Source organism: Scophthalmus maximus, chromosome 3, assembly GCF_022379125.1.
Source record: "Scophthalmus maximus strain ysfricsl-2021 chromosome 3, ASM2237912v1, whole genome shotgun sequence".
NCBI classification, from domain to species: Eukaryota; Metazoa; Chordata; class Actinopteri; order Pleuronectiformes; family Scophthalmidae; genus Scophthalmus; species Scophthalmus maximus.
Window position 1 is genome coordinate 28,409,709 of NC_061517.1, and position 25,839 is coordinate 28,435,547.

Sequence of the window (25,839 nt, forward strand, 5' to 3'; positions counted from 1 at the left end):
CAAATTAGACTATGGCGGGCCGCCCCTATCTCGTCAATGTATGGGAAACCCTGACCTATATGTCACCACATCACATTTTCTCCACTGGAGGGGCATCCATTAGGAAACTTCTCCATATTCTCACACATGTAGGGACTCCCTTTACAGCATTGCATCACATTTAATCCACTGGAGGGGCTCTTCTCCATTAAAGTAGTACCGAATTGGGCACTTTTCTCACCTGTGGGAGTACCGTATACAGCACTGCATCCCATTCTCTACTGGAAAGGGCACCATTTGGGGCACTCATGTAGGGGCGGCATTGAGGGCACTTCATAACGGCACCCTTTTCCATTGGAAGGGCACCCATATAGGGAACGTCATCATGTTTTCTCCACTACAAGGGTACTCATTATGACACATATTACATTTTGTTGCTCTAAAGGGCACATCGTAATGATTTATTGCATGACAGGGCACCCTAGAGGGCACTCAATCATATTTTCCCATGTAAATGGCAGCCATTAGGGAACTTCCTCTCGTTTTTGTCACTCTAGAGAGAACTTGAGTGACGCAGGTGACGCGTTGCCCCCCCCACCCCCGGTCCGCCAGTGCCGGTAGGTCTGTTTCAAGTATGACAAACTCTGCAGGACAAATATCAAGGATATAAGTACTACCTCCTAACGTCCGCTGGGGGCGATAATGATCTGCACGGCTGCGATTTGCTATTGACAGAAGAAGAAGAAGATAACGTCTGCCATTGGTTGGTTCAAATGGGTGGCCGCGCTACGTCTGCAGATCCAGCTTGTTCAGAGAAAAGACGGTATCGGTAAGTCTTGTTTACTCTTACATATGTCGTCATACATCTTGATATAAGTTTAACGTTAGTTATTAGCATGAATGTAGTGATATCAAACATGTTTACAATGTTCCGCTGGTTGTTCGGTGCCTGCGACGCCTCCTCACGAAGGCAGAGCAGCGGAGGAGCAGTCGGTTGTTTTCCTCCGCAGCTTCAGCTCAACGTAAACTTGAGCTCGAACAGAGACAGTGTGACTCTCAGACGACATCCAGCAACTGAACGTTCCGTTTCCACAACGACGCGCATGTTTCACATCGAGAGAACAACCACACACGTCGTGTTCCGCTCTTCCGGTCCGGTCCGGTTCGGTCCGGTCCGGTTGGTAGCTCGGTGCGGTCGGTTATCAGAAGTAACCGGGGCTCAGTGAGAGGGAGACACAAAGGGAACGAGCTGTGATGGACGTTGTCTCCTGCAGGTGACAGGTCCGACAACAGACGGACACAAATGGCCGACAGCGACTCCGGAGGCGCCGACGGACGCTACGAGTTCGACGCTCCGTCCCACGTCGTGGACTTGAAGGAGCTGGAGGTGACCGAGGGCGACGACACGTGGTTCGGTGAGGATGAACATCTGCATCTGGCCTGTTAATGCTGCTCCAGATGTGAATCACGTCCTGTGAAGCTCGTCCCAGACTCTTCTTCAGACTCTGTGACATGCTGTGTGGTCATAGTCATAGTAGGAAACTTCTTGACACAGTCACTTGTAATCTCTTGTGAAAACCGCCTGTACTACAGAATAACTAGTGGGTAGCTTAAAATACCATCATCTGATAAACACCATCATCTGATAATACCATCATCTGATAAACACCATCGTCTGATAGACAACATCGTCTGATAGACACCATCGTCTGATAGACACCATCATCTGATAAACACCATCGTCTGATAATACCATCATCTGATAATACCATCATCTGATAGACACCATCGTCTGATAGACACCATCATCTGATAGACACCATCATCTGATAGACACCATCATCTGATAATACCATCGTCTGATAATACCATCATCTGATAAACACCATCGTCTGATAATACCATCATCTGATAATACCATCATCTGATAGACACCATCGTCTGATAGACACCATCATCTGATAGACACCATCATCTGATAGACACCATCATCTGATAGACACCATCGTCTGATAGACACCATCATCTGATAAACACCATCATCTGATAATACCATCATCTGATAGACACCATCATCTGATAAACACCATCGTCTGATAAACACCATCGTCTGATAAACACCATCGTCTGATAAACAACATCGTCTGATAAACACCATCATCTGATAAACAACATCGTCTGATAAACACCATCGTCTGATAGACACCATCATCTGATAAACACCATCATCTGATAAACAACATCGTCTGATAAACACCATCATCTGATAAACAACATCGTCTGATAAACACCATCGTCTGATAATACCATCGTCTGATAAACACCATCGTCTGATAAACACCATCGTCTGATAGACACCATCATCTGATAAACACCATCATCTGATAAATACCATCATCTGATAATACCATCATCTGATAAACACCATCATCTGATAAACACCATCATCTGATAAATACCATCATCTGATAAATACCATCATCTGATAATACCATCATCTGATCAATACTATCATCTGATCAATACTATCATCTGATAAATACTATCATCTGATAAATACTATCATCTGATAAACACCATCATCTGATAAACACCATCATCTGATAAATACCATCATCTGATAAACACCATCATCTGATAAACACCATCATCTGATAAATACCATCATCTGATAGACACCATCATCTGATAAATACCATCATCTGATAGACACCATCATCTGATAGACACCATCATCTGATAAACACCATCGTCTGATAAACACCATCATCTGATAAACACCATCGTCTGATAAACACCATCATCTGATAACACCATCGTCTGATAAACACCATCATCTGATTGTGTCTCATGTGCAGATCAACAGGGCCGTGGAGCAGATGGTCACCTTGTTACACCCTTGAGGCCCGATTGGCCCTTTATGAGAAGCGATGCTCCCAACCTGCCCAGAGCCATTGTTACTCCTCAAGTGAAGACAGATGTGGATACTGGTTTGTTCACTTTGCATTACAGATAAGTAAAAGGGCAAATAAAAACATGGATTGAGTGTTTATGTGGACTGACCAATGTTCCAGGTCCTGTCACATCCGTGACTCCACCTCCAAACGTCGTCACATCCTGGGGAGCTGAAGCTCAGACCAATGCTCAGCCGAGGAGGAGGACGGCGGCGGCGAATCAGCCTCCCGCCCAACCACGCAGGTACAGATCTTGTGATGCCTACACTTACACTTTAGGGTGAAACTGTTGTGGAAGTATAAAAATTCCTTCTGGTCGAAATGAGTTGCAGTGGAGACAAAAGATCACAGCAAGGCGGTACTTATGGTCCATATTCAGAGTAAGGTTTTAAACCATTGTATCAAGGCAAGTCAAAAGAATAGGGGGTGGGCGACAACAAAGGGGAATACAACTTAATGATACAACAAATTCAAAAAGTCACTGAGGCCACAGTCTTATTTTTACCTGACTATTCTGGTGGAATTGACTGGAGTCAAACCATGCATTTGTGATTTGTTGTCTAATAAGCGCTCTACAGATGCTGAGCCAATGCCCGTTTTTTCTTGTAAAATGGCCGGTGTAATCGGGAATACTGGTATGGTCACAAGTGTGTTGCTCGCTGGGAAAAATCCACACCGTGACATCCCTAGTTTAAAGTTGCCTTGACAGGTCGTCGACAGAAGAAATGGGAAATGCAGGATCAAGTGTGTGACCTATGTGTGAGATTCAAACTCTTCAGCTCCTTATAGTAAATTACAATTTCATGTTATTAATATTTAGATTTCTCTTCATTTTAGGGTTTCAAAACGTAAAGAGGCGATCAGCGGTTCAGCTCCACCACAGTCAGCTGCACCACCATTAAAGAAACACAAAATGTAAGTGTCATTATTGTCCTCAAGTTGTTATCATGCCCTTTACAGCAGCAAGTGCTCTAGACCTAAACATATAGGTCCAGCACCAACACAGTTTTTATTTTTATTTCTAAGAATGCTTGTGAATGTGATGCCTCAAATAACCACTTTGTATCACCGTTAGTTGGGCATTATTTTAGTTTTCAACTCCAGCTGTTTGTTCTAGGAATCCTGCTGCCCAACACGCTCTAAAGTCCAGTGGTGTCCTCCGCAGAAGTGTGCAGGTGAATTCCAGGACTAGTCTCCGCAGAAGTGGACAGTTGAATTCCAGGACTGCACCCAAGACCAGGGCAGCAGCTTCCAATACTGCGAACACAGAGTAAGACGACGAATACTCAGAATATCTGTGTGATGATTAAGCGTCCTGTAGGGACTGATTGGACTTCATGTGTGGGTCACGTTATACCACGACTTGGACGGAACCAACTTTTGTAAACAACCAAGGCTGCAGCTGAGGTCCAGCATTTGACTATAAGTACTTCCATCATCACAGACATCTGCATTTATATGACAAATCGCTAAACTAGTATTAGTTTTAGCCTGGCTATGCCAGGCTTGAGAACATGTCCTCTATCTCGATTTGAAGTCACTTTGTATATTGTTTGTATATATTTTTATTTTAAATCTCTGATTAACTAGAATAAAACTAATACTGGTCACCATCAGCTGACTGCCTTTTTACAAAGTTTGTAGAAAAGTGGAGCTTCTCAACCCAGTTATTTAACTGGCTTTAATTGAAAGTTTCCACTTCAGTGAGACTGATGTGGTTGGATGAGAAGATGAAGCCGTACTTTTGCTGGTGTGTTGAAACAGGCCGTTCAGCTCTGAAGAACAGGAGCTGGAGCGCATCAGGAACCTCCAGAAGGAAGTGGCTCAGCATCGCAAGAAGAACGAGGCCAGCTACAAAGCTGCTCTGGCTGGAAGTGAGTGGATTGAACCCAAAATGTTCAATGTGCTGAATAACTAACTTTTAGTTCTCTTAACTAGAGCACAACCAATATTGGATTTCTCAGGCCGATATTACAGAGTAGAGTACAAGAATTCCGATTGTTCTGAAGTACAGGTTAACGATCTAGAGTTCTATTGAAAAGGGAAATGATGGGGTCATTGTTTATTAACTTCCTTGTATGCATTTCACAAACTAGTTACAGTTGCATCCCGCGTGAAGACACCACTTTACTTTGTCAGCAGCTCCATTAAGATAAGAAGCGTTTGTTAGTCCCACAACGGGGAAATTTGGGTGTTACAGCAGCAAAGTGGACAGCAGAATATATTTTTTTTCTAAAAAACAATAGGTATGTACAAAATATAACATAACATAATAAATACTATATACAGAGCATTAGCTAACTGAGCTCAACTGTGCTGCAGACAGCGTTGAGAGTATATTAAACAATGGAGTCTGATCGCTCTCTGCTGTACAAAGTACGTAGTGACACAATTTATAAATCATCCCGAGCATCTTTTTCTGAATTAAAAAAGGTTTTCATAACAGTGTACATGAACGCCACTACGGGTATTTCCTCAGATAGCCCCATATCGGCCGAATAAATCGTCAAACGGACAAATTTCAAAATCACGTTTTGAAAGATCTGAAATTTGTGTTGAAGGTTCACTTTGCTTCTTGAGAGTAAATCTGTTTCACTGTTGTTCCAGATCCACCCCCGAAGAAGGCGGCCCTGTCCACGACTGTGCCTAAAGAATTCCATTTCAACACAGACACCCGCGTTAAGGCGAATGCTTCATCCAGCACGGCCCACAAGGATGTTGACTTCATCAGTCAGCTCCGCAAACCCTCCTCCCCAGTAAGTTCTTCACAAGATCAACCTGATTGAGAAAAATCTCAATCTACACACTTTTGTTGCCTGAATTGTCCACCTGCTCTTACTCTTACCCCCCTCATTCTTCACATTCTTCCCCGCTCATGGATACAAGGAAAACTGGCATAACCCGGTTATCCACTTAACCGGGGTGAGACCATACCCATTTACTGCTGTGCAGTGTAAATGCACTGATTGTCTGAGAGCAAAGTAATAAGACACGATGTACATGCGGTGAAATATTACAACTTTAGACACTAAGAAAACTTTCTTGCACTGTTGTTTTTTCCTCAGGTAAAGGCCATGAAAGGCGCCACGGTACCAAAACCCTTCAACCTGTCGAAGGGCAGCAGGAGAAAGGGGGAGGGGCCCGGTGCCTATGTGTCCATGGCTGAGCAGATAGAGCAGTTCCAGAAACGGACCCCCGACCGCTACCATCTGCGCAGCCGCCAGAGTCAAGAGCGAGGTGGAGCAAGAGATTTCACTGGCTCACTGTTCGCTGCCACATTGTGACTCTGTGCTGAGTAAGTGACGAACATGTGGTTTATTTTTTCATAAGGGCCCTCTCCGGTGAAAGGAGACCACCTGAAGCTCACCCAGCCTCATACCCCACAACTGATGACCCGCCAGAGGGCCCGGCCCCCCACAGTTAAGAGCAGTGCTGACCTGGAGGATGAGGAGGTGGACAAACTTCACAAGTAAGGGTCTTTACTTCAGGACATCATCAGGGTTCTGTTGTAACGTTCTTTAACTGGGGGTCAAGCTGCTTCCTGCTGCCAGGACTCTCCAGGAAATGAAACTGCCTCTTGTGGTGAACTGATTTATATGAATCACAACCCTTCACACACGCTCAGTTTAGTGATCTGCTCACACTGTTCATGTTGGCTCTGTCAGTGTAACAGGCTCTTCCTGAACTTCATTCCATGTGTGTGGTGCGATAGAGACGCCATCGATTAATGTTGTGATCTAATTACAGGTTTAAATTCAAGGCTCTGGAGCTGAACAGGAAAATATTGCAAAGTGCAGAGGAATTGAAGAAGCCAGCGGTGAAGGAACCCACAGTACCTGAAGGCTTCGCGCTTCAGATTGAGAAAAGGCTCCAGGGGAGACAAGCTTCCAAGAAGCCAGAGGATGGTGAAGAGAAGCCACACAGCTTTAAATCCCAGCCTCTGCCCAGAAAGATCCTGGAAGGAGTAGTGGTAAGTTAAAATCCTGCGGCCGAGGGTTTACACCAACACTGACTCGGTTCTTGTTGAAGTTCTTCACAGAGAACGTGTAATGAAATGTAGTGAAGAGGATTTCCTCCTCCACAGGGACTCCCCGAGAAGAGAGTTCTGCATCCGACTGTTCCAGAGTCTCCAGCTTTCGCCCTGAAGAAGAGGGTTCGTGTGGATCGCAGAGTGGAGGAAGTGAGAACACAGTTTTTATCTTTACTCATCTATCTGTCGAGTTCTTCAACTTAAAGTCAGCAGAGCTGCAACGACCGTTCAACTGATGAGAGGAAAATTCATCTAGTCATTTTCTGATTCCAGCTTTGAGAGAATTTTATAATTTTTCTCTTGGTTCACAATATATTGAACATTTCAGGATTATTGGTCGAACAATAGAGTTTTTATTTCATTGATTTTTGTTGAAATGATCACAGCAATCGTTTATCATTGGCCGTCGCAGCCAAGGTGTCAACCAGTCCACCCAGCCGTGCCCGTGTTATTGACCCGGTCGTCTGTCTCGTGTCAGGTCAAACAGCCCTCACCAATCAAAGCCCCCCCAGTGCCTCACTTCGGCCTCCCCTTCCAGCCACGACTACCAGAGAAGCACCACGTGGAGGTCTGTCCTTTCTCCTTCGAAGAGAGGGAGCGAGAGAGGAGAGTACTGAAGGAGAAGAGGCTGGAGGAGAAGAGGAATGAAGAGGTGAGTGTCACCTCCTCAGCTGCTGGCTCTTTACTCTGGATACCTGAGAGCAACGGTCCGACCACTTTCCTCTGAACGTTTCCAGGTGGCTCCGTTCAAGGCCCAGCCGCTGCCACACTTTGACACCGTGCTCCTCCCGGAGAAGAAGACGCTGGAGCCCACGAAGCCGGAGCCCTTCAGACTGCTCCTGGATGAGCGGGGAGCTGTGAAGAGCAGTCGCTGGGAGCAGATGGTATGACGGGATCTGGACCTGGACGCACACCAGCAGTTTTTATTCTCCACAGCGTCGGAGCTGTAGCATGTGACTTTGTCTGTGTGTTGTAGGTGAAAGAAGAACAGAAACAACAGGAGGAGGCGGTGACATTCAAAGCCCGGCCCAACACAGTCACTCACAAAGAGCCCTTCCAGCCCAAAAAGCAGGAGCGGGCTGCAGCAGGTAGGGACAACAAGAGTTGAGTTTCCACTAACCTCTGTGATGATCAGCTCAGTGAGTCAGTTCTTCAGTCTTGACTCTTCATCAGTTTCTTTTTAACTCAAACTGATCACTTTCAATATTTTTGGCCCAATCCCATTTCTCATTTTTACCCCTACCCCTTGGGTTGAAAATCGACCCCAACGAAATGGGACACCCCTTCGAATGCGATACGTCATCACGTTGGCAGGCGCGACGTGTTTTTACCTGTGATTCAACATGCCTGGAATGACGGCGATATCATTGTAAAGACGCTTTTGCAGTTACTTTGGTGACAGGTCAATCACGCTGAAAAAACCTGTGGTCTTATAACGATGAAACAGCACATCACGTTAGTTGATAATGTTACATATGTGGTACTAATACAGTGTTTCCCCTACCATTGAATTGGATTGAATAGGGTAGGGATAAGGAATAGGGGCAAGGGGTGAAATGGGATTGAGCCTTATTAATGAAACTTCATCTAGATTGGATACTCACTTTGCATGTGCAGCGCTGTGTGGGGCTGTCAACCTGTGTTGTTGCGTGGGCAAAATTGTATGCAATGTGTGTTTCCCATTCATTACCTAGAGTCTAGACTGTCCTCCAGTTTCATAATGAACCAACATTTTTTTATACACACTCAAAAGATCTGTAATTCAGTGTTTTGTGATGTCGCTCCATTGTAGAGCTGTGTGCAGCGCTCTTTCCTCTCTCTCCATCGGCAGCACTAGGAAAAAAACATGCGTTTGTGTGCCAACAAAACATCCGTATATTATCTTTACTGTCCTCAAAGGCAAGCAGAGCCTCGTCATAGTTTCAGCAATAGTAAACTGCAGTAACGACTAAAGTCATAGCATACACTGTATGTTTTTATGCTTTCAAATATTTCTGTAATTGTTTTAAATGAAAGAAGCTTTTTGCTCTAAGTGACTCGTCTGCAGTCGTCTGCTCTGAGGCTCGTTCACTGCCGTGTAACTCACTATGCTCCCGCTGCCTTGACGATATCTGTCACTACTCTTCAGAAGTCCTTCACTCTTCCACAGCGGTGGAGGCCTTTGAGCTGCTGACAGAGCGACGCGCCCGCGAGCGGCAGGAGTACGAGCGACTGGCCAGTGAGAAGGAGGCTCTCAGGGCGCTCATGGAGGAGGGGAAGAGACGTGAGGAGGAGCAGCGACAGAAAGAGGAGGTCGCCATGCTGCGGCAAGAACAGGTGAATGTCAAACACCACACGGTTCATCGTGAGAGGAGAGTGAGGAGTGAAAATACAGTTTGATGTGGCAGCAGTGTAGCTGGATTCTGAAATCCATAATCTACATCATGGAACTGTCATATTTACTACTGAGAAACCACCGCTCACATGAATGTTGTGTATATGAAACATGTTTGTCTTGTAGAAACTGTCTGTGTGACTCACGCTCTTCCTCTGTGTTTCCTGCAGGTTCACAAGGCTCGGCCCGTCAGACACTACAAACCTGTAGACGTGAAGAAGAGCGACGTTCTTCTCACGGTCCCACACTCTCCCAACTTCTCTGATCGATTCCGCATGTGATACAGAAATCTGAGCTTTCAATTCCTTTGCCATCAGATTGCGTCTCTACACTTGTACATAGATTGTATATTTGAAACCACTGAAGCAGTTTTCTTTTTCCTGTTGAGTATTAGATTTTAACAACGTACTGATTAATCTTTCCTGCTCTTCTTACTACATTAACTCTTAAATAAAGGTCATCAAATACCAGTCCTGTTTATCGACATTCATTTTTTGTATTCTGACAGAAGTAATGTGTAATTCTAGTATGTCACAGGTCAACTTCAGTTTTAAGATCAGTCAGTTTATGCTGCTTTATAGACACTTAATTTGTGTGTGTGAAGACTTTATACAAGATAATTTACCAAGAAAAATTTGTATGTGGCCGTTTTTTGGTTTCGTTTAATACACAGTATGAACTAGAAAGGAGTCGACTGAGTGTTGCACACACACATGGTGAACTTTATATTTGTGTTTGCAGTGACTACTTCACGGTATCAGTGGGAGAAATGGAGACTTGAGTTAAGTGTCATGGCAGGTTGACTGTAGAACAATCCAGAAGAAGAAGAAGAAACTTGGAAACTAAGTATTTACACATTTAACAAGATTTCCTGATGTCACCCAAACACAACAGCGGGATGTGAAGCAGTTTCCTTGTGAACCACAGACACTTGGTGCAAGAGCGAGTTACAGATTCATATTAAAACATCTCCAGTGTTTTTTTTCCTGTTTCAAAGCAAACACACCTCAGTGGTGACAGTGATGATGTCACCGTGGCTGAGACACTGACATCAGTCCACATGGAGCCACTTCTTTAATGTGAGTCATAGCTGGTTCAATATTAGTTCATTCATCACTATTTATCTGAAGTGGACTTGAGCGCAGGCGGTGTGTGTTGTTTGTGGCTGCTCTCGTCCACAGTTTCATGTGAAGCTGCTCTGGTCAGAGAAGAAGGTAATGTCCGTCTGTGTTAAGCTGAGTTTTCTGTTTCTCACCACAGACCTGTGAGCTTCATTCAGATGAACTGGGACAGTCCAATCACAGCTCAGACTACTTGTACTTAAAGTACAGCAATGGCACACCAAAAAACATGTGGGGGAATGTGTGACTCAAACATTAGTCAGCCGAATGACATCAGTGAGGACAGAGGAAAAGGTCACACTGAATGCAGCCTTTATATTGACTTGTAAGAACAAGAACAGACCACGGAATAGAGCAGACGGTCCCATTCAATCATTTATTTTTTTTACTTCAGTTATTTTAAGTCACAATATATCCAAGGTGACGAGTGTCAGCTCAGCCTCGCTGCTGCACAGACGCGGTTCGGCCACCAGGGGTCGTTTTGAATTCTAAGTGACGGTGACACGCAGCGCTCGGCAACGCAGAGGAAGAGACGGCAGACACCGCACCTTCGACCAAGGTAAGCGAACAAAGACAACTGCGGGGAGACTGGGCGAGTTGGCTCAAAGACGACACGTCGGCCGGTTTCTTTGGGCCAAGTGTCCGAACAAGTGAGCCGTCAGCGCGCTCGGCCGCGGAAGCGTGCTCGTTCAAAACAAACGACTCGACGGTGTTTGAGCAGATAAGTGGCTAACGTCGACGAGCTAACTTTCCCCCACTGCCGTTCGCTCCGGGGAACTTCGGGTTGTCAAGTTCGGGCGAATTGAGATCGACATTTCCCCACGAAAGCTCACGAAATAAACTTCTCCACGACGAGCAAGAGGGTGGAAGAGCCCTCCACCAAAACCCGGAGGTGTTTCATATCGGAACGAAGCATCCGCTTTCATTTCGCACCTTCTCTGTTTGGGCTTCGCGCAATCAGGAACTTTAATGGCTAGCTGTGCTAAGCTAACGCCTGTGCTGTGTTTCGTTGAGGCTGTACGGTGGTGGCGGGTTCGCAGAGGCGACGCGACCGATGACGACCGAGCGCGGTCGTAACACGTATCACCGTGTGTCGCGGAGGTAACGAATGACTGCGTCCCCCCTGGAGGACGACACGAGGAGCCGGTGCAGCTGGGATCAGACGAGGGATCCAGGAGATCATCCTCCTCCGTGTCCGTCCTCCTCTTCTCTCTGAGGTCCGGACTGTTCGAACATGCTCCCCTGGCGATATTCACATTCAATATCTCGGGTTTTTCACACAAGTTTGCGACTGTTTGAGATTTTCACAGAACAATAACAGTTCCCAGTGTCGTCATCAGTGAAATAATATGTCAGCATGTTGCGATCAGATGTCACTTCCTCGCTCTCTGAAAATAAACACGCACGTCACTTCCTGTCCACAAAGGACCCAGTCTATAACTGTGTTCCGACTGTGGAAGGCAAAGGATTGGATCAGGTTGTGTCTGTGGCAGCAGCTGCTGGGGATGGACACATCAGTCCCAGTCATATTCATACTGGCCGTCAGAAAGTCCATATGGGTTTTAATCTGCCCGTTGTTTTCTCCCTTATTCGTCTCACTCTTTGGTTTATTCAACTTCTGTCAAGAGTTTCAAATGCTATCACAAGTTCTCCACACTATAATGGAAATAGTGTCTAATGTACTGCAGCAGACGGATCCTGTTTGTACCGTTTCCCTCAGCCCCTCACTGGTTTACCCCGTGTTTCTGCAACCCTGGTCTCATACCTGAATTAGCAACATTCCTTTAACAACTACAGATATGAGCCCAGTGATGCACCAGGAAACCCTATTTTAAAATTCCCATTCATGCCAACTGCATGATCTATTTTTTTTCTTTCTGCATTGTATCCCTTCCAATTATACATCTCACTTCTTGCTTTTGCTAATACTAATAACCAAAAGGCAATAATACAGAAATGCCAAAAGCTCTGTTTTAGGGCTGGGCGATATAGCCTATAAATAATAATGCAATATATTTTGTTATATTTTGATACACGATATATATCGCAATCTTTTTTAAATCTCCTCTAAAGCACTTCATAAGTTCACAATTTAACCCTTTGATGCAAACAATCACACCAGTATGATGATTCTAGTAGTGCCTGAAACCTAATACATGTCTGTATTAAAACATTCTTTATCTCAAATTATAATAATTTATTGTTTCTCTTGGGACCATTTTAAACTTCAAACCAAGTCTCATGCCGGCGCCTTCACAACATTTTACGTGACAATTTGTTGTCGAAGTTACTCTGTTTTGGTTGGTTATTATCTGTAACATATTAAAACTACCGTGTTGACATTTGTCTCGTGTGTGTACTTCCATACTCCCACTGGCAACCACAGTGCACTAGAAGTACTTGCATGTTGCAGTCAAAACGTTCAGTGTCCAATGATGGACAGCTCAATGTTGACCCTTTTTTGGCGAAGTAGCGAGAGGGGGAGGGTCCATCAGCGTTTTTTAATTTTTTTCTGAAAATGTGGGCAGAGGAAGGAGATGTCGTCAGTGTCGGCGGCGGTGCGATTTCCATGTCACATGACACAGGGTGCAACGCACAAGAAAATAAAGCGTTCATTTTTAAGTCAAGTGAGCGAAGCAGCTGGTAGATATTTTTGGTGGGCAGCGATCGTGGTCACATGTTGTAATCTCCCTTCAGTCGTGTTTTACTCTGAGACAGCATCACCCTTATACTGTTTACATGGTGTACAACGTGTTAGGGTGCTGACTGCAGTGTCTGCTTTGACACACTACGTAAATCTAGACAGAGTTAAAACTCCCCCCGTCTCACAGAAGGACTCTGCTGTCACTGCTTGCACAAATCCGATTTCATCATCATTTCTTCATAACTGGATTGTCACAATGTTATTGCTTCGCTCGGGCAGCACAGCCAGCAGCTTTCCTTCCTCTTTCTCTGGGCCAGCCAGCATTGTATTTTATTACATTTAATAGAGCCGACTGCAGTCTACTCCGCTGCCTCCTACAGCTCTCCATCATCCCATCCTGCTGCAGCGTGGACATGCTCGCCACTCACTGTCGTCTTTTGTGTTTTTTCAGGTAAAGCATGGCAATGACCGGCCAGAGCTCGTGCTCCTCCATGAGTAACCACACAAAGGAGCGGGTCACTATGGCCAAAGTGACCTTGGAGAACTTCTACAGCAACCTCATCGCCCAGCACGAGGAGAGAGAGATGAGGTAACATCCACAGCTCTCACGTCTGCACACGCTTTCTGCACTCTGATGTGTTGATCACATTCATGTTTTACTTACAGGATGATCCACTGTGTTCTTATGAAACTAAATGACCTATCAACAAAACAAAAGAAAATACAGTAATCTTACCTGCCTCCCTGAAAAAATGGCTACTCGCCCCAACGCTACCAGGACTGCTCTGTTCAAAAAGCTTATCTATGTACAATATTTCACACCGATTCAAACTCTAACACAACTAGGGATGAAACAGTTTCTGGTTTCACGGCAAACCACGGTGAAATTCCCGACGGTTAGTTCTACCGCTTCAAATTTTAATTATCGTTAAAACCTTGGTTGACTACTGCGGTAGATTGCCCGAGTAAATACTATCCAGCTCAGTTAGCAACAGTCTCCCAGACGCAGGCGCAGCCGCGACGTGGATTTGTTGTGGATCCGAGTCGCACTTGGGAGCCGTTCTTTTTATTTATTTTACTATCATGCTCATCTGTCCTAACCCACGCACTCCCTTTGACGACAGAGAGAATCAGTCAGTCATCAGAGCGTCATGTTGTCGAGGTTTAGCGCAGAACACCACTTTGAGTTTCAGCTGCCTGCACCGAGAGGGAGAGACCGAGAGAGAGAAAGCCGGTGGTCGAGAGAGCTACAGAGTGAACGTGGCGTCAATGAGGACTAATAATAGAACCAGAGTTTCATTTATTTTAAATCTGATTGTTTCCTGGTATTTTTTTTTCTTTTTCTTTTCCTTTTTTTCTTGAAAAAAAAAGAAAGAACCATGAGCCGTTCTTCTGAAAGGTTTATGTATTGGTACTTTATATATCCTTTTTTTCTCTCTTTTTCCATCATATCTTAACAATACTGTCAAATACTGACAACCGTGATCATTTTGGCCACTATAACCGTGAAGTTAAATTTTCATACCGTTACATCTCTAAACACAACACACTAAGGCACAGCACAGTCTGGCTGGAAGTCAGGCAGAGAGAGACTGGGGTGCGGCCAAACTGTCAAATTTGCTCAGGAAGTTTCCCAAATCTTGAAGTGACCTGGAAGTATTTGATCGGCAGCCATGATAAAAGCTGTTCGTCTAAATGTTTAGGAAAGGTGCTTCAATGCTTCCTTTCCTATCTCCTTTAGCATAGGGTACACTGGACCTTCATATGTGAAAAGAAAGGAGATATAGACGCCCCACAATTCATGCGCTAGCGATATTTAACGTGACGTGCCATGCACGAACTTAAACGATTAAATCCGAATTAGAAGAGTATGAATATGCCCCAGGAGTGACGCACTTTATCATGTAAGTTACTGTTACATATGAAGCATTTACATCTGATGTCACATGGTGGAATAACACTGAAACATGCACCGTTTTTGTAGTTCATCTTCAGAATTGTTCAGAAACATCGCGTGATGACGTAGTTTAGTTTAAGTGAAGTCGGATTCTCTGAGCAGCGCTGTCTGCTTTTCCTATGAGTCCTATGAATCCTCCTTGACACCTTTCCTTGACCTCAGGACGTTTTCCACTGAGGTCAAAGAAGAGTAGATAGAAAGGACAATCTGAATCCACCCTGTCACCACCAGCAGGCATCCTGGCTGTCCAATCACCATCTCTAATCACCACCTGAAAAATCATATAGAGAGACACAGAACAGGAGCAGTACCTCCCTTTGGCAGGGAGGGTAAACAGCACATGGAACATTCAAATACACATAACTCCATATGAATCCCATGGTCATTATAATTTCCCTGCAATAACAACAACAACAAAAGTGTGCCTGTAGCCACATCCTTCTTCTTCTCAGGGGGTCTACTGAGATTCACTCGTCAAATGGAAAATCTACCTGCATTTGATGAAGGAAGTCAGACAATTTAACTACTATGAGCTAAATCTGACCTAGACACAGGTTTTATACATGTGTTGTAGGTGTTGCACTTCTGGTGGTTTGTTAAAATAAATTTGGTGCTCACACGAATTCCAGTGATACATGCACTTAATGGACCTTTTACCTGGTTTGGTACAATATACTCCATACCTACCTGCCTACATCTCATATACACTCACCTGCCATTTGAACACACTGTACCTTACAGTTTAACAACATTGCTTGTTTTCATATTTGGTGCGCTGCAGCAAACCCCAACGCTCTTTGCCTAGAAAATGTGCATTTTAAGTCCCAAATGTCATGTGGCTGTGAAACAATAATGATGGTCCGATTGTCTTTTCAGACAGCAGAAGCTGGAGAAAGTGATGGATCAGGAGGGCTTGGCTGATGAAGAGGTGAGTGACAGACATCTGCACTGTGTCTGTGGAGATTCCCATTCATCCCAAGGCCACTGAATCAGTTGCAACTGGACAAGATTGTTGAAGATGGTTCGCCTCTCATCCATGAGCTGAAGAAGAATTGCCTCCTGATTTAACGTCTGCACTGTTTCCCATAATTCTTCTGATGTATTGTGCTTGTAACATTATTGTGAAATGATTTCTTTACAACAAAAATAGTGGTTATAAGAAAATGAGCATTCTTCCATTTCGAGCTGTTTCACTGCCGTGACAAGAAGTTAAATTCCCGGAGGGACTGTAATTCAGTGGAGAGATGGATGATGCTAAGTAGTAAGTGTGCATCACACAGAATTGTGTATTCAAAAATGGGGTTTGTGCTCTGCAGAAACGTATCCGGCGCTCTCAGCACGCACGGAAAGAGACAGAGTTTCTGCGTCTGAAACGAACTCGACTGGGTCTGGAAGACTTTGAGTCGCTGAAGGTCATTGGCAGAGGAGCTTTTGGAGAGGTAAAAACCGAGAGGCACATTTTGACTGGGCGACAACGTAGTTACTGGTTAATTCTAAAAAACTGCCCTTTGCTGTTTACATGGTGAAGATGACACTGGTGACATCATCAAGGTTCATAGACTTCATGACGCAATATCACACAAATATCTAAGAAGATAAAATTATGACAATTTGTAGTTAATCACCTCAACTGTGACATCACAGTGTCCTGTCAAAGCACTTTCCTGGCCTTTATTCACCATAACGCAGAGACAGAAGAGGAGTCTGTGAAAATATGTCACATCTGGTCCGAGGCTGAATAAGTTGTACAGATGTGTGTGAATATAGTCTCCAAGTAAAGACGACGTGTCTATCACTGGAAATGATTCACAAGAATCTTACATTCAAGATTCAAGGTTTATTGTCATGTACACAGTAAAACATTAGTTCGAGGCCACTGTCAGTTTAATATAGATCAATATATGGGTTTGCAGATAAAATCAGCCTTTCACATACATATCCGTATGAGCGTTAATGTTTGCTGATGTGCGCCGATATAATTTTTTTAAATTTTACAGCATAAATAATGCAGAAATGATTTACATTTTACATTAAAGAATTGTTAATTTTCTTTCTTCAAGTTCTCGATATTTTTATCTATAGTTGTTCATAGTCATGTATATGGTTATATAGTAAAACATCAAGTCTCAGTTACACTTCTTTGTATATCTGTATCCCTATTGGTCGGGCTCTAGTTTGGTACAAGCTCACAGTGTTTGCCTCCAGGTTCGTCTGGTGCAGAAGAAAGACACCGGTCACGTCTACGCCATGAAGATCCTCCGCAAAGCTGACATGCTGGAGAAAGAACAGGTGAGGCAGCAGCACACACGCACACACACGCACACACACGCACTGAAACGCTGCTGCTGCTTCTTTTGGACAGTTTTGAGCCTGTGTGTCGATTCATGTCTGTTTCTGTGCGTTAGGTCGGTCATATCCGCGCTGAGCGTGACATCCTGGTAGAAGCAGACAGCCTGTGGGTGGTCAAGATGTTCTACAGCTTCCAGGATAAGATGAACCTCTACCTGATCATGGAGTTCCTGCCTGGAGGTGTGACCCTCTAAGCGACAACTCGATCATTTAAAAAAACAACAACAACATCCATTTCTATTGACTGTGACTCTGACTGTGGTCTCGGCTGTTGTGCTGCAGGAGACATGATGACCTTGCTGATGAAGAAGGACACTCTGACAGAAGAGGCCACTCAGTTCTACATAGCAGAGACGGTGCTGGCCATCGATTCCATCCACCAGCTGGGCTTCATCCACCGAGACATCAAACCAGACAACCTGCTGCTGGACTCCAGAGTAAGTCCTGCTTAAAGTCCCCCTCCACTCAAAACTGTGTTTTTCTTCTGTTCCGGTCCTCTTTATGTCTCACATTGACTAAAGGGACTTGTATCTGATCACATGTTGTCACTATAGAGGTGTTTTCACATTCCTCTCCTGGAGGAGGAGATTTCTGTACCACTTCTCTGCGATTTGGAATTCAAACGAATCCTGTTCAAGCTAGAAGTCCGTACGTCGCTGTCGAAATATGCAAATGTGAGGCAAAGAAACCGGAAACTTCCAGTGCAGCAGAGGCAGCGCATCCACGAGAGGGCGGCAGGTGTGTCAGCAGAAAGTTAGCGTTAGCATTAGCAGTTGGGGAAATTTAATGGCTGAATCTCGCCGACGTTGCCGTTTGCCATATTGTTAATCACATTCTTCCAGCGGTCAACCCAGCATGAGCACTTGTGGTGGGCGGGGCCTGTGTTATTTGCATATCATGAAAATTCATAGTCTCAGAATTCCTCAGTGAGGGAGAGAGAGTGGATTGTTTCCAGCCCCATTTCAGAGGGTTTTTCAAACTTTTTTGGGGTAAACAATGTTAAACAAAATATAAGGCATAGCAGATTACCCCATCGCAGAAGCAAAAAACCCTATAATATATAATAAAACATCATCAAACAACAACAGTTAGTTGTTCAGTTGTTTGTAGCTAAGCTAACGAGGAAGTCATTGTTACCTGGGAGAGGTAACAGTCCAAATCATCCCGCTGTAGGAGCAGACTTGTGTTTTGATGTCCTCACTGGATCCTTCACGTTGTGTGTCGTCTCACACAGCAAACAAAGAGACGACATGTAATGACACCCACATTACAGGGACTGTGGATGCTACAGTCGCTGCTGCAGAGCTCAGGGCCCCCAGCCTCCCGTCAGCATGATGACTCAGAGCAGCCCCTCTGCTTACCCTCCCCAGTCTACACGTGTCAGTGAACGTACTGAAGTATAATCTGTTTATGATGATGGCGGTGGAGACTGCTTCCAGTATGGGCTGGTACTGTGTGCTGCAGACTCCAGTGTTATGTGTGTGTGCGTGGTGTGTGTTGTGTTTTTCCAGGGTCACGTGAAGCTGTCAGACTTCGGTCTGTGCACTGGGCTGAAGAGGGCTCACCGAACTGAGTTCTACAAGAACCTCAACCACAGCCTGCCCAGTGACCTCAGCAAGCAAAGTCAGGAAACCACTTTTCTTTTTATTTCACCTGTAGTCTGCATGCAACCTTAGCCGCTCACATTCAGAACATATTCAGATTCTTCATGCGTCAGCGTGGCTCCGGCTGTTAATGCTGCGCTGCTCCGTCTCCACAGCCTTCCAGAACATGAACTCCAAGAGGAAAGCAGAGACCTGGAAGAGGAACAGGAGGCAGCTGGTAGGACTGACACATAGGATTACACCATTCTCTATTCTGCTCATATTTTGTAAGAGCATGCTTTTCATCCACGTTTATTAAATTTCAAATCAATTTTATTTGTATAGTGCCAAATCACATCATACATTATCTCAAGGCACTTTACATAGTGCGGTCGAGACCTCACACATTACAGAGAAACACAACATTTCCCACAATGAGCAGCTTTGAGACTGTGGAGGAGAAAAAACTCCCTTTTAACAGGAAGAAATCTTTTGTGCTGCGTTCACACCGGTCGCGGTGTGAATTTCAGCGTCCCTCTGCTCGCACGAGTTTGGTCGCAAGCAAACATTTGTGCTTACTTGCGTCATTCGCGCAAATATTTGCTCGTTCTTCCTTCCACTTTCTCTGACAAACACACAGACAAAGACACACACACACACACACACACACAGAGTTAAACATGTTCATCTAAACTGTTAAAGGAAAAACAATGTCAGACAGGAATGTTGATGGCAAAGCTACACAAAGCAGTTGAGCTAACTGGGCCTAACTAGCTAGTGTCAACTTCCTCGTTCACTTCCTACTTCTTCACCAACGTCACAATACAAATATCAACCCGGTCGCGTCACGCGGATATGTCGCTCGAGTTCAAAGCGCTGCGTTACGCTTGCCATTCACATCACCCGACTCAGTGACTCGAAATGTGCATCTTTGCATTGACTCTGTATGTGATTTACCCGCACAAAAAAATTGGCATCGCGTCTGCTCGGGTGTGAACGCACCATCACAGAACCTGACTCATTTGTGAACATCTGCCTCGACCAGGGAGAGGAGAGAAAGAGAGAGAGAACAGTTGCTTTAAGCTCTGTCAGACTAATTCTTATGATTCTAATATTAATATTGTCACTTATAGATGCAATGGCCTTGTTAATAATAATAACATTTTTTCGATCCTTTAGCTTTGGAGTCAGATTCCAGCACAAGGAGAGAGATAAAACACAGTTAGTGACATGTAATGTAAATACACGGGGGCAGAGAGAGAGATATTAATGTAGTAATATTTGAGAACTTACTGCACAGTTAAAAGAATAACTGTCTATAATACACCTAAATGTTTTTCCCAAAAAGGAATAATGCAACTAGTCAAGAAAATGATTTGAATTGTGCGTCATCTTCATGAATATGGACCGAATACTTAAGAAGTATAAAAAAATGAATGACTGATCTCAAATGGTTCAGTTTATTGACTCAACCCTTCAAAACTGCTTCACAGGCTCTAAAACAAACATTGCTACACTTTCCTATAACAAAGATAGGGTCCAATAGCATCTAATGAATCTTCTCTAATCCATTTAGGTTCGGCTTTTATTAAAAATAAAATAAGAATAATTGAAGCACAAAAAGTACCCTTCAATGAGATCAACACATTTGAACTACAGAACTGTTGTAATACAACAAACACACACTGTTGATACAAACTGAAGACAAAGAGATGTGACACAGTAGGATTGTGTCTCTGTTCAACTACAAAAACACTATTAAAGATTCATGTCATTATAGTACTTTTTTTATTTTTATTAAGGGTCATGCTAAACACTGCTCGTCCATGTCGTCAGGGAGCAGAGTGGGTGTGGTCAAGTCATATTTGATTGATTGACAGTGACCTGGAAACAACACCAGAGTTGTGTCTTTTAATCTCTATTCAAATGATGTTAAATCCTATTTTGGAAGAAAAACACAATTCTACAAACATCTGTGAAAAATTATATTTTCATGCAAACGCTCATTGCTCATAAGAAGAAGCTTACTGGGAAACTTTATTTTCGGGGCTTTGTAATTTTAGGTATCAATTTTTTCACCTCAACATATCTTTCAAAAATGTCCTGAATCATTTTCTAGTTTTGACTGGTGTGTTTAACGGTATCTCCCTGTCAGGCCTTCTCCACAGTGGGAACCCCAGACTACATCGCCCCAGAGGTCTTCATGCAGAACGGGTACAACAAGCTCTGCGACTGGTGGAGCCTTGGCGTCATCATGTACGAGATGCTGATAGGTAATGACCACCTCATCTACTTCTGGGAGTTCCAGGGCAGGCCCGATGTTGTGGGAATTAGGACGGTTGTGTCTTTGTGATCTGCAGGTTACCCCCCGTTCTGCTCCGAGACGCCTCAGGAGACGTACAGGAAAGTGATGAACTGGCGAGAGACGCTCACCTTTCCCCCAGAAGTTCCCATATCAGAGAAGGCCAAAGACCTCATCCTCAGGCAGGACCCGGCCTCCTTCACTCTCACATGTCCCACAGTAGACACCTGAACTAAGTGGGTTGTATTGCGTTGCTGAGTGTGTGTGTGATAGTAACACAACTTGTGTTGTGAGCAGGTTCTGCTGTGAGGAGGAGAACCGGGTCGGGGCTGTCGCTGTGGAGGAGATCAAGTCCAATCCTTTCTTTGAGGGCGTGGACTACGACCATATCAGGTAAGGACCGTCATTGCTCAACTAGAATTTTTGTACTTTTCTGGCGGCATCTGGTGGTGAAGTTGGAAACCGCAACCAAATTAGCGAGCAACAGGGGACACTTTATGGCACCGCACCACTGATTCCATTTCCGGTTTCCGTCATTGTTTGAAAATTCAAGGCGAACGCGGCGTATTCTGGACCGTTTTGTTCAACAACCGTATTCAACACGATGTAGCAAACATGGAGACTCACACGGAGGTCGGGTCCACCTCATGTTACTATATTTAACTCATTATACATATATGAACACATAGTTAAGGACAATATATTCAATTTCTGTGTGAAATGGAATAATTGATGGAGTGGATGCTGATTAAGGGAGAAGTATTTATTATAAGAACTCAATATTGAGGAGACTTCCGGTTCGCTACACAGATCAACAGGTTCACAGTGTTTGGCGTCCCAAGATAGTCTGCCCATCCCTGGTCTCTAGTGTATTTAACTAACGAAAATTCCTCAACTAAGTTCTTTTAAATATTACACACTGTAGCTTTAAGATCCGGATCCTTCAGGACCAACTAAAAGCCACACCCTCTTTCCAACTTGTAGGTCTGTACTTCAACCTCCTCCATTAGGAAGTGATTTCTCTCCGGCAGCGAACTTGCCGGTCCAATCACAAGCGATTATCTGATGATGGTCTCACGTGTTGGACAAAGCAACATTTGACTTGTCTCTGTTCTCCAGGGAGAGACCTGCTGCCATCCCCATTGAGATCAAGAGCATCGACGACACATCTCACTTCGATGAGTTCCCTGACTCCGATATCCTCACACCAACAGGTACTCTGCCTCTACCTGATAAACACTGTTCATATTTCCGTGCCTCTGCTGAGAAAAGCTTTAAGCCCCTTCCTTCCTCCTCCTCCTCCAGCCACCCCGGTGTCCAACCAGACTGAGGTGGATCTGAAGAACAAGGACTGGGTCTTCATCAACTACACGTACAAACGCTTCGAGGGCCTGACTGCCCGGGGAGCCATACCGTCCTACATGAAGTCAGGCAAGAGATGAGCCCCGTCACACTTGGCTTTCATCCAACAGCTCCATGAAACCCCCACGAGTCGTCCAAGCCCCCTGCTGTCTGAAGACCCTCAGCCCCGAGAGGAGAGCGCTGCCTGTTCTCCGTGTTGCCTGACCGAAGAGGATTCTTATCGCGCAGGAAATTTGCAAATCACAAAGGGGCTCAAACACATCCATTGCTTTCCACTGTAGGAACCGCTGCCTTCAACTCTGCAGGTCTTCTCCTCCTCTGATGCTCGAGGGAAACCTTTTCTACTTCCCGCTTGTACCCGAGAACACAACTGTGGGATTGAGTGATTGTGATTTTCGCCACTTGCCTTTTTCCCACCAGTGGATGCAGTGGGATGTCCTCACCCCCGACACCAGCATCATGGACATTCCCTCTCGACGGACCGGCACCAGACTGTCAGACCTCCCGGGGGGTCTCCACTCCACTCACTGCTTTATGTTGACTCGTCACTTGAGGTGAATCAGGTGCTCTTCAGGGAATCTGTCCACGTGTCTCCGTAGAGACAACCCAACCAAAGACTCCTCCCACTCCCGCCGTGTCCCTTTAGAGACTGACGCTCATTGTGAAAATGAGAATGATGATGCATTTTGTGGAAGCGACGTACGACAAAGAGTCTTGTTACATTAACGTTACGTTCACCTACCTTCAGCACCTTATGTGACGTTTGATCAGAGCTCAGCACAAGTCAGGCCCGCCGCTCGTCGGTGCATTACAACCCGTGTCCACACGAGGGCAGTGAGACGCCGTGTCCCCACACGTCTCAAACATGTAACACATCAAACTAATGCTGTTTCACCAGATGATACATTAGTGTCGAGCCTCTGCATTAATGTTACGCAGCAGAACGACTGGGAATTTGTGTAAGAAAAATTATTCCTGATTTGAAAACCTCCCGCCTCGTGAGGATGAATAATAGTCTCGTGACAAAATGGCTGATTTCTAACGATCCCGTTCAGGCCGTCAATCCCCCCGTTTCACTTGTCCTGCAGCTTCTCGTTTTCATCCACCACCTGTGCTCCAGCTGCTGCGTTCACAGGACGTCAGAATGTTTCGTTCGATAAACGTATGAATTTTTGTTTTATACATATATATATATATATATATATTTTGATGTGTAATAGCGCGGTGGTTCATTCCTGAGGTCGAGCAGTGTGGAGGGTCTTTTAGCGTCGCTTCTGTCCGGTTGTTGCTCTGAATGTGTTTCATCGTTGTTGTCGTCGTCGTTGTTTTTATAGTTTGTTTCTCCTCCACGACGCAGCGGAGCGTCCGGGAGCACAGGGCTAAACTTGTTCCGGTGAACACAATATCCAAAATGCTGTCATTTAAAATGAATGTAAACTACATTTTATCAAGTCATGGAGAATTTATTTTATTCTTCTTTCTTTTTTTGCCACAATATTTCTAAAAATGCTGTTTGTGTGAATGTCATCTTCTCCCTGACACACGAAGCCGATCTCGTCCGTCTGCAGGGACAAATATGAAAATGTCAGTTGCAGCTTTTTTTCTTTTATTTCCTTTTCTGAAGTCAAAATTATGATACCTACTGTGACAATATTAACACCATAGATGTAATCATTTAGACTCTTACATGGTAAGTCTTTTAGGGTACAATGGTAAGGTTTCTAATTGTAAATTAACGGCAATTCTTTTTTCATTTTTGGCAAATTATGGCTGACTTACATAATCTGAACTCAGCAAGTCAGAATTTTTAGTTTATATAACATTTTTAAATTACATAATACATGTCTTTGACTTCAATTTGTCAAAATATATTTTTAAACTTGGGCTTGACAAGTCTGAATTGATGACATTGACTAAGAATATATTTTAGATATAGTTTTAACTTTTAAGAAGATAATGGTCAAGTGTTTTATAATTGTGACTTTAGAAAAAATGTCATTTAGTTCTGTCCGATTCCTGATTTGGGCTTTTTTTCTCATTCCCAACAATTCATCATGTTTTCCTGTTTGTGGCAGCGACGAGCTTCCGTGTGCACCAGCGCAGTCTGAAGGTTTCTCTTCGTCTCCAGGTAGCAAGTAGACGAAGCTCCGCATATTGTCACATGTCGTTAGAGAAGCACACACGGAGCTTTTTGTTCTTCGACTCTTGATGCAACGCTCCTGCATGCTCTGACCACGAGAGTCAGATTAGAGCAGAAGAGCAACATGGCGTCATCGATGATGCCGCTGGATGAGTGGGTGAGGATGTGAGGATGTGAGGATGTGATCATGGTCAGGAAAAACAATGCAATGTTCGACACTGTTGTGTCTGCAGGCGATGCTCAGACGTGTGTGTGTGTGTGTGTGTGCGCTGTACCACCTGAGAGTGGGGGGGGGGGCTTGTTCGGGATGGTGGGTGTACATTATTTAAACCACTGTTCTCTCTGTGGCGTGTGGCTGGTTTTTGTTTTTTTTCAGTTTTTTTCTGCTATTTGACAATGAATTACTCTGCACTTACCGCGTTGTGTTGTCTTCCTTCACATCTGAGCTCCCTGACCGGGGGTCCGTCAAGAGGATGTCCAGGAATCAAACCATTTTTAAAAACAACAGTAAAGGGCAGCATTACGCTGTACAGTGAACAGCCTCCCGGAAACTGGTCAGAAGAAGATACCACATCATTTAGCCATAATGTAGGTAGCTCTAACATTTACAGAAGAAAAATCGTAGTGACATTTCAAAGTAGAGCACATCCCTCTGCCAGGGCCCAACAGTTCCCTTGTGGAACCACATTTATATCTGCTAGACCCAGGTTTCTATTTGGATCTGCACCACATTGCACATACTCACATATGTCCCCTAAATATGCCTGATTTTTTTTTCATCAATATCCATGAATTATTCCCCGGGAAATTGGTAAATGTTTTTTAAAAAGCGCCCGTCTCGCAATATTCAAGTGATAAAAAAAGTTCCTGGATCTGCTGCTTTGTTCGGCTCCGCCTCAGAATTCAACGGCTTCTATGTCGGCTCAGTGTTGTGGGAATGCGTTCTGTAGTTTTTGCGTAATCCTGCTGACAAACTACAAAAATAACTTCCTGAGTGGAGGTAATAAAAAACTTGCACATTTAATTAGTTATGCTTCAATCCCA

At 44.4% G+C, this 25,839-nt stretch overlaps 2 protein-coding genes across 5 annotated transcripts; both read left to right on the forward strand.

Annotated features, from left to right (window-relative positions):
- The first annotated feature begins 668 nt into the window (after positions 1-668).
- LOC118317297 (targeting protein for Xklp2-like) lies at positions 669-9,807 on the forward strand. 3 transcript variants are annotated; one of them, XM_035645865.2, is made up of 17 exons: positions 669-808; positions 1,254-1,394; positions 2,838-2,969; positions 3,054-3,177; positions 3,771-3,848; positions 4,051-4,203; positions 4,698-4,807; positions 5,541-5,689; positions 5,999-6,170; positions 6,264-6,402; positions 6,681-6,903; positions 7,018-7,113; positions 7,442-7,615; positions 7,701-7,847; positions 7,940-8,051; positions 9,113-9,279; positions 9,508-9,807. In XM_035645865.2, the coding sequence occupies exons 2-17, from the start codon at positions 1,283-1,285 to the stop codon at positions 9,616-9,618; spliced, it is 2,199 nt and encodes a 732-aa protein (XP_035501758.2). In that variant the 5' UTR covers positions 669-808; positions 1,254-1,282; the 3' UTR covers positions 9,619-9,807. The 3 variants fall into 3 exon arrangements, with proteins under 3 accessions (XP_035501758.2, XP_035501757.2, XP_035501759.2); XM_035645864.2 differs by having other exon boundaries at positions 670-808; positions 9,092-9,279; XM_035645866.2 differs by having other exon boundaries at positions 670-808; positions 4,099-4,203; positions 9,092-9,279.
- A 1,082-nt stretch (positions 9,808-10,889) lies between these two features.
- On the forward strand, positions 10,890-25,211 carry stk38a (serine/threonine kinase 38a). 2 transcript variants are annotated; one of them, XM_035644662.2, is made up of 14 exons: positions 10,890-11,017; positions 13,554-13,691; positions 15,936-15,987; positions 16,376-16,498; positions 17,265-17,348; positions 17,465-17,588; positions 17,691-17,845; positions 18,920-19,031; positions 19,168-19,229; positions 21,147-21,264; positions 21,352-21,475; positions 21,591-21,686; positions 22,413-22,507; positions 22,599-25,211. In XM_035644662.2, the coding sequence occupies exons 2-14, from the start codon at positions 13,561-13,563 to the stop codon at positions 22,733-22,735; spliced, it is 1,413 nt and encodes a 470-aa protein (XP_035500555.1). In that variant the 5' UTR covers positions 10,890-11,017; positions 13,554-13,560; the 3' UTR covers positions 22,736-25,211. The 2 variants fall into 2 exon arrangements, with proteins under 2 accessions (XP_035500555.1, XP_035500556.1); XM_035644663.2 differs by lacking the exon at positions 10,890-11,017 and adding an exon at positions 11,031-11,350.
- Positions 25,212-25,839: the final 628 nt, after the last annotated feature.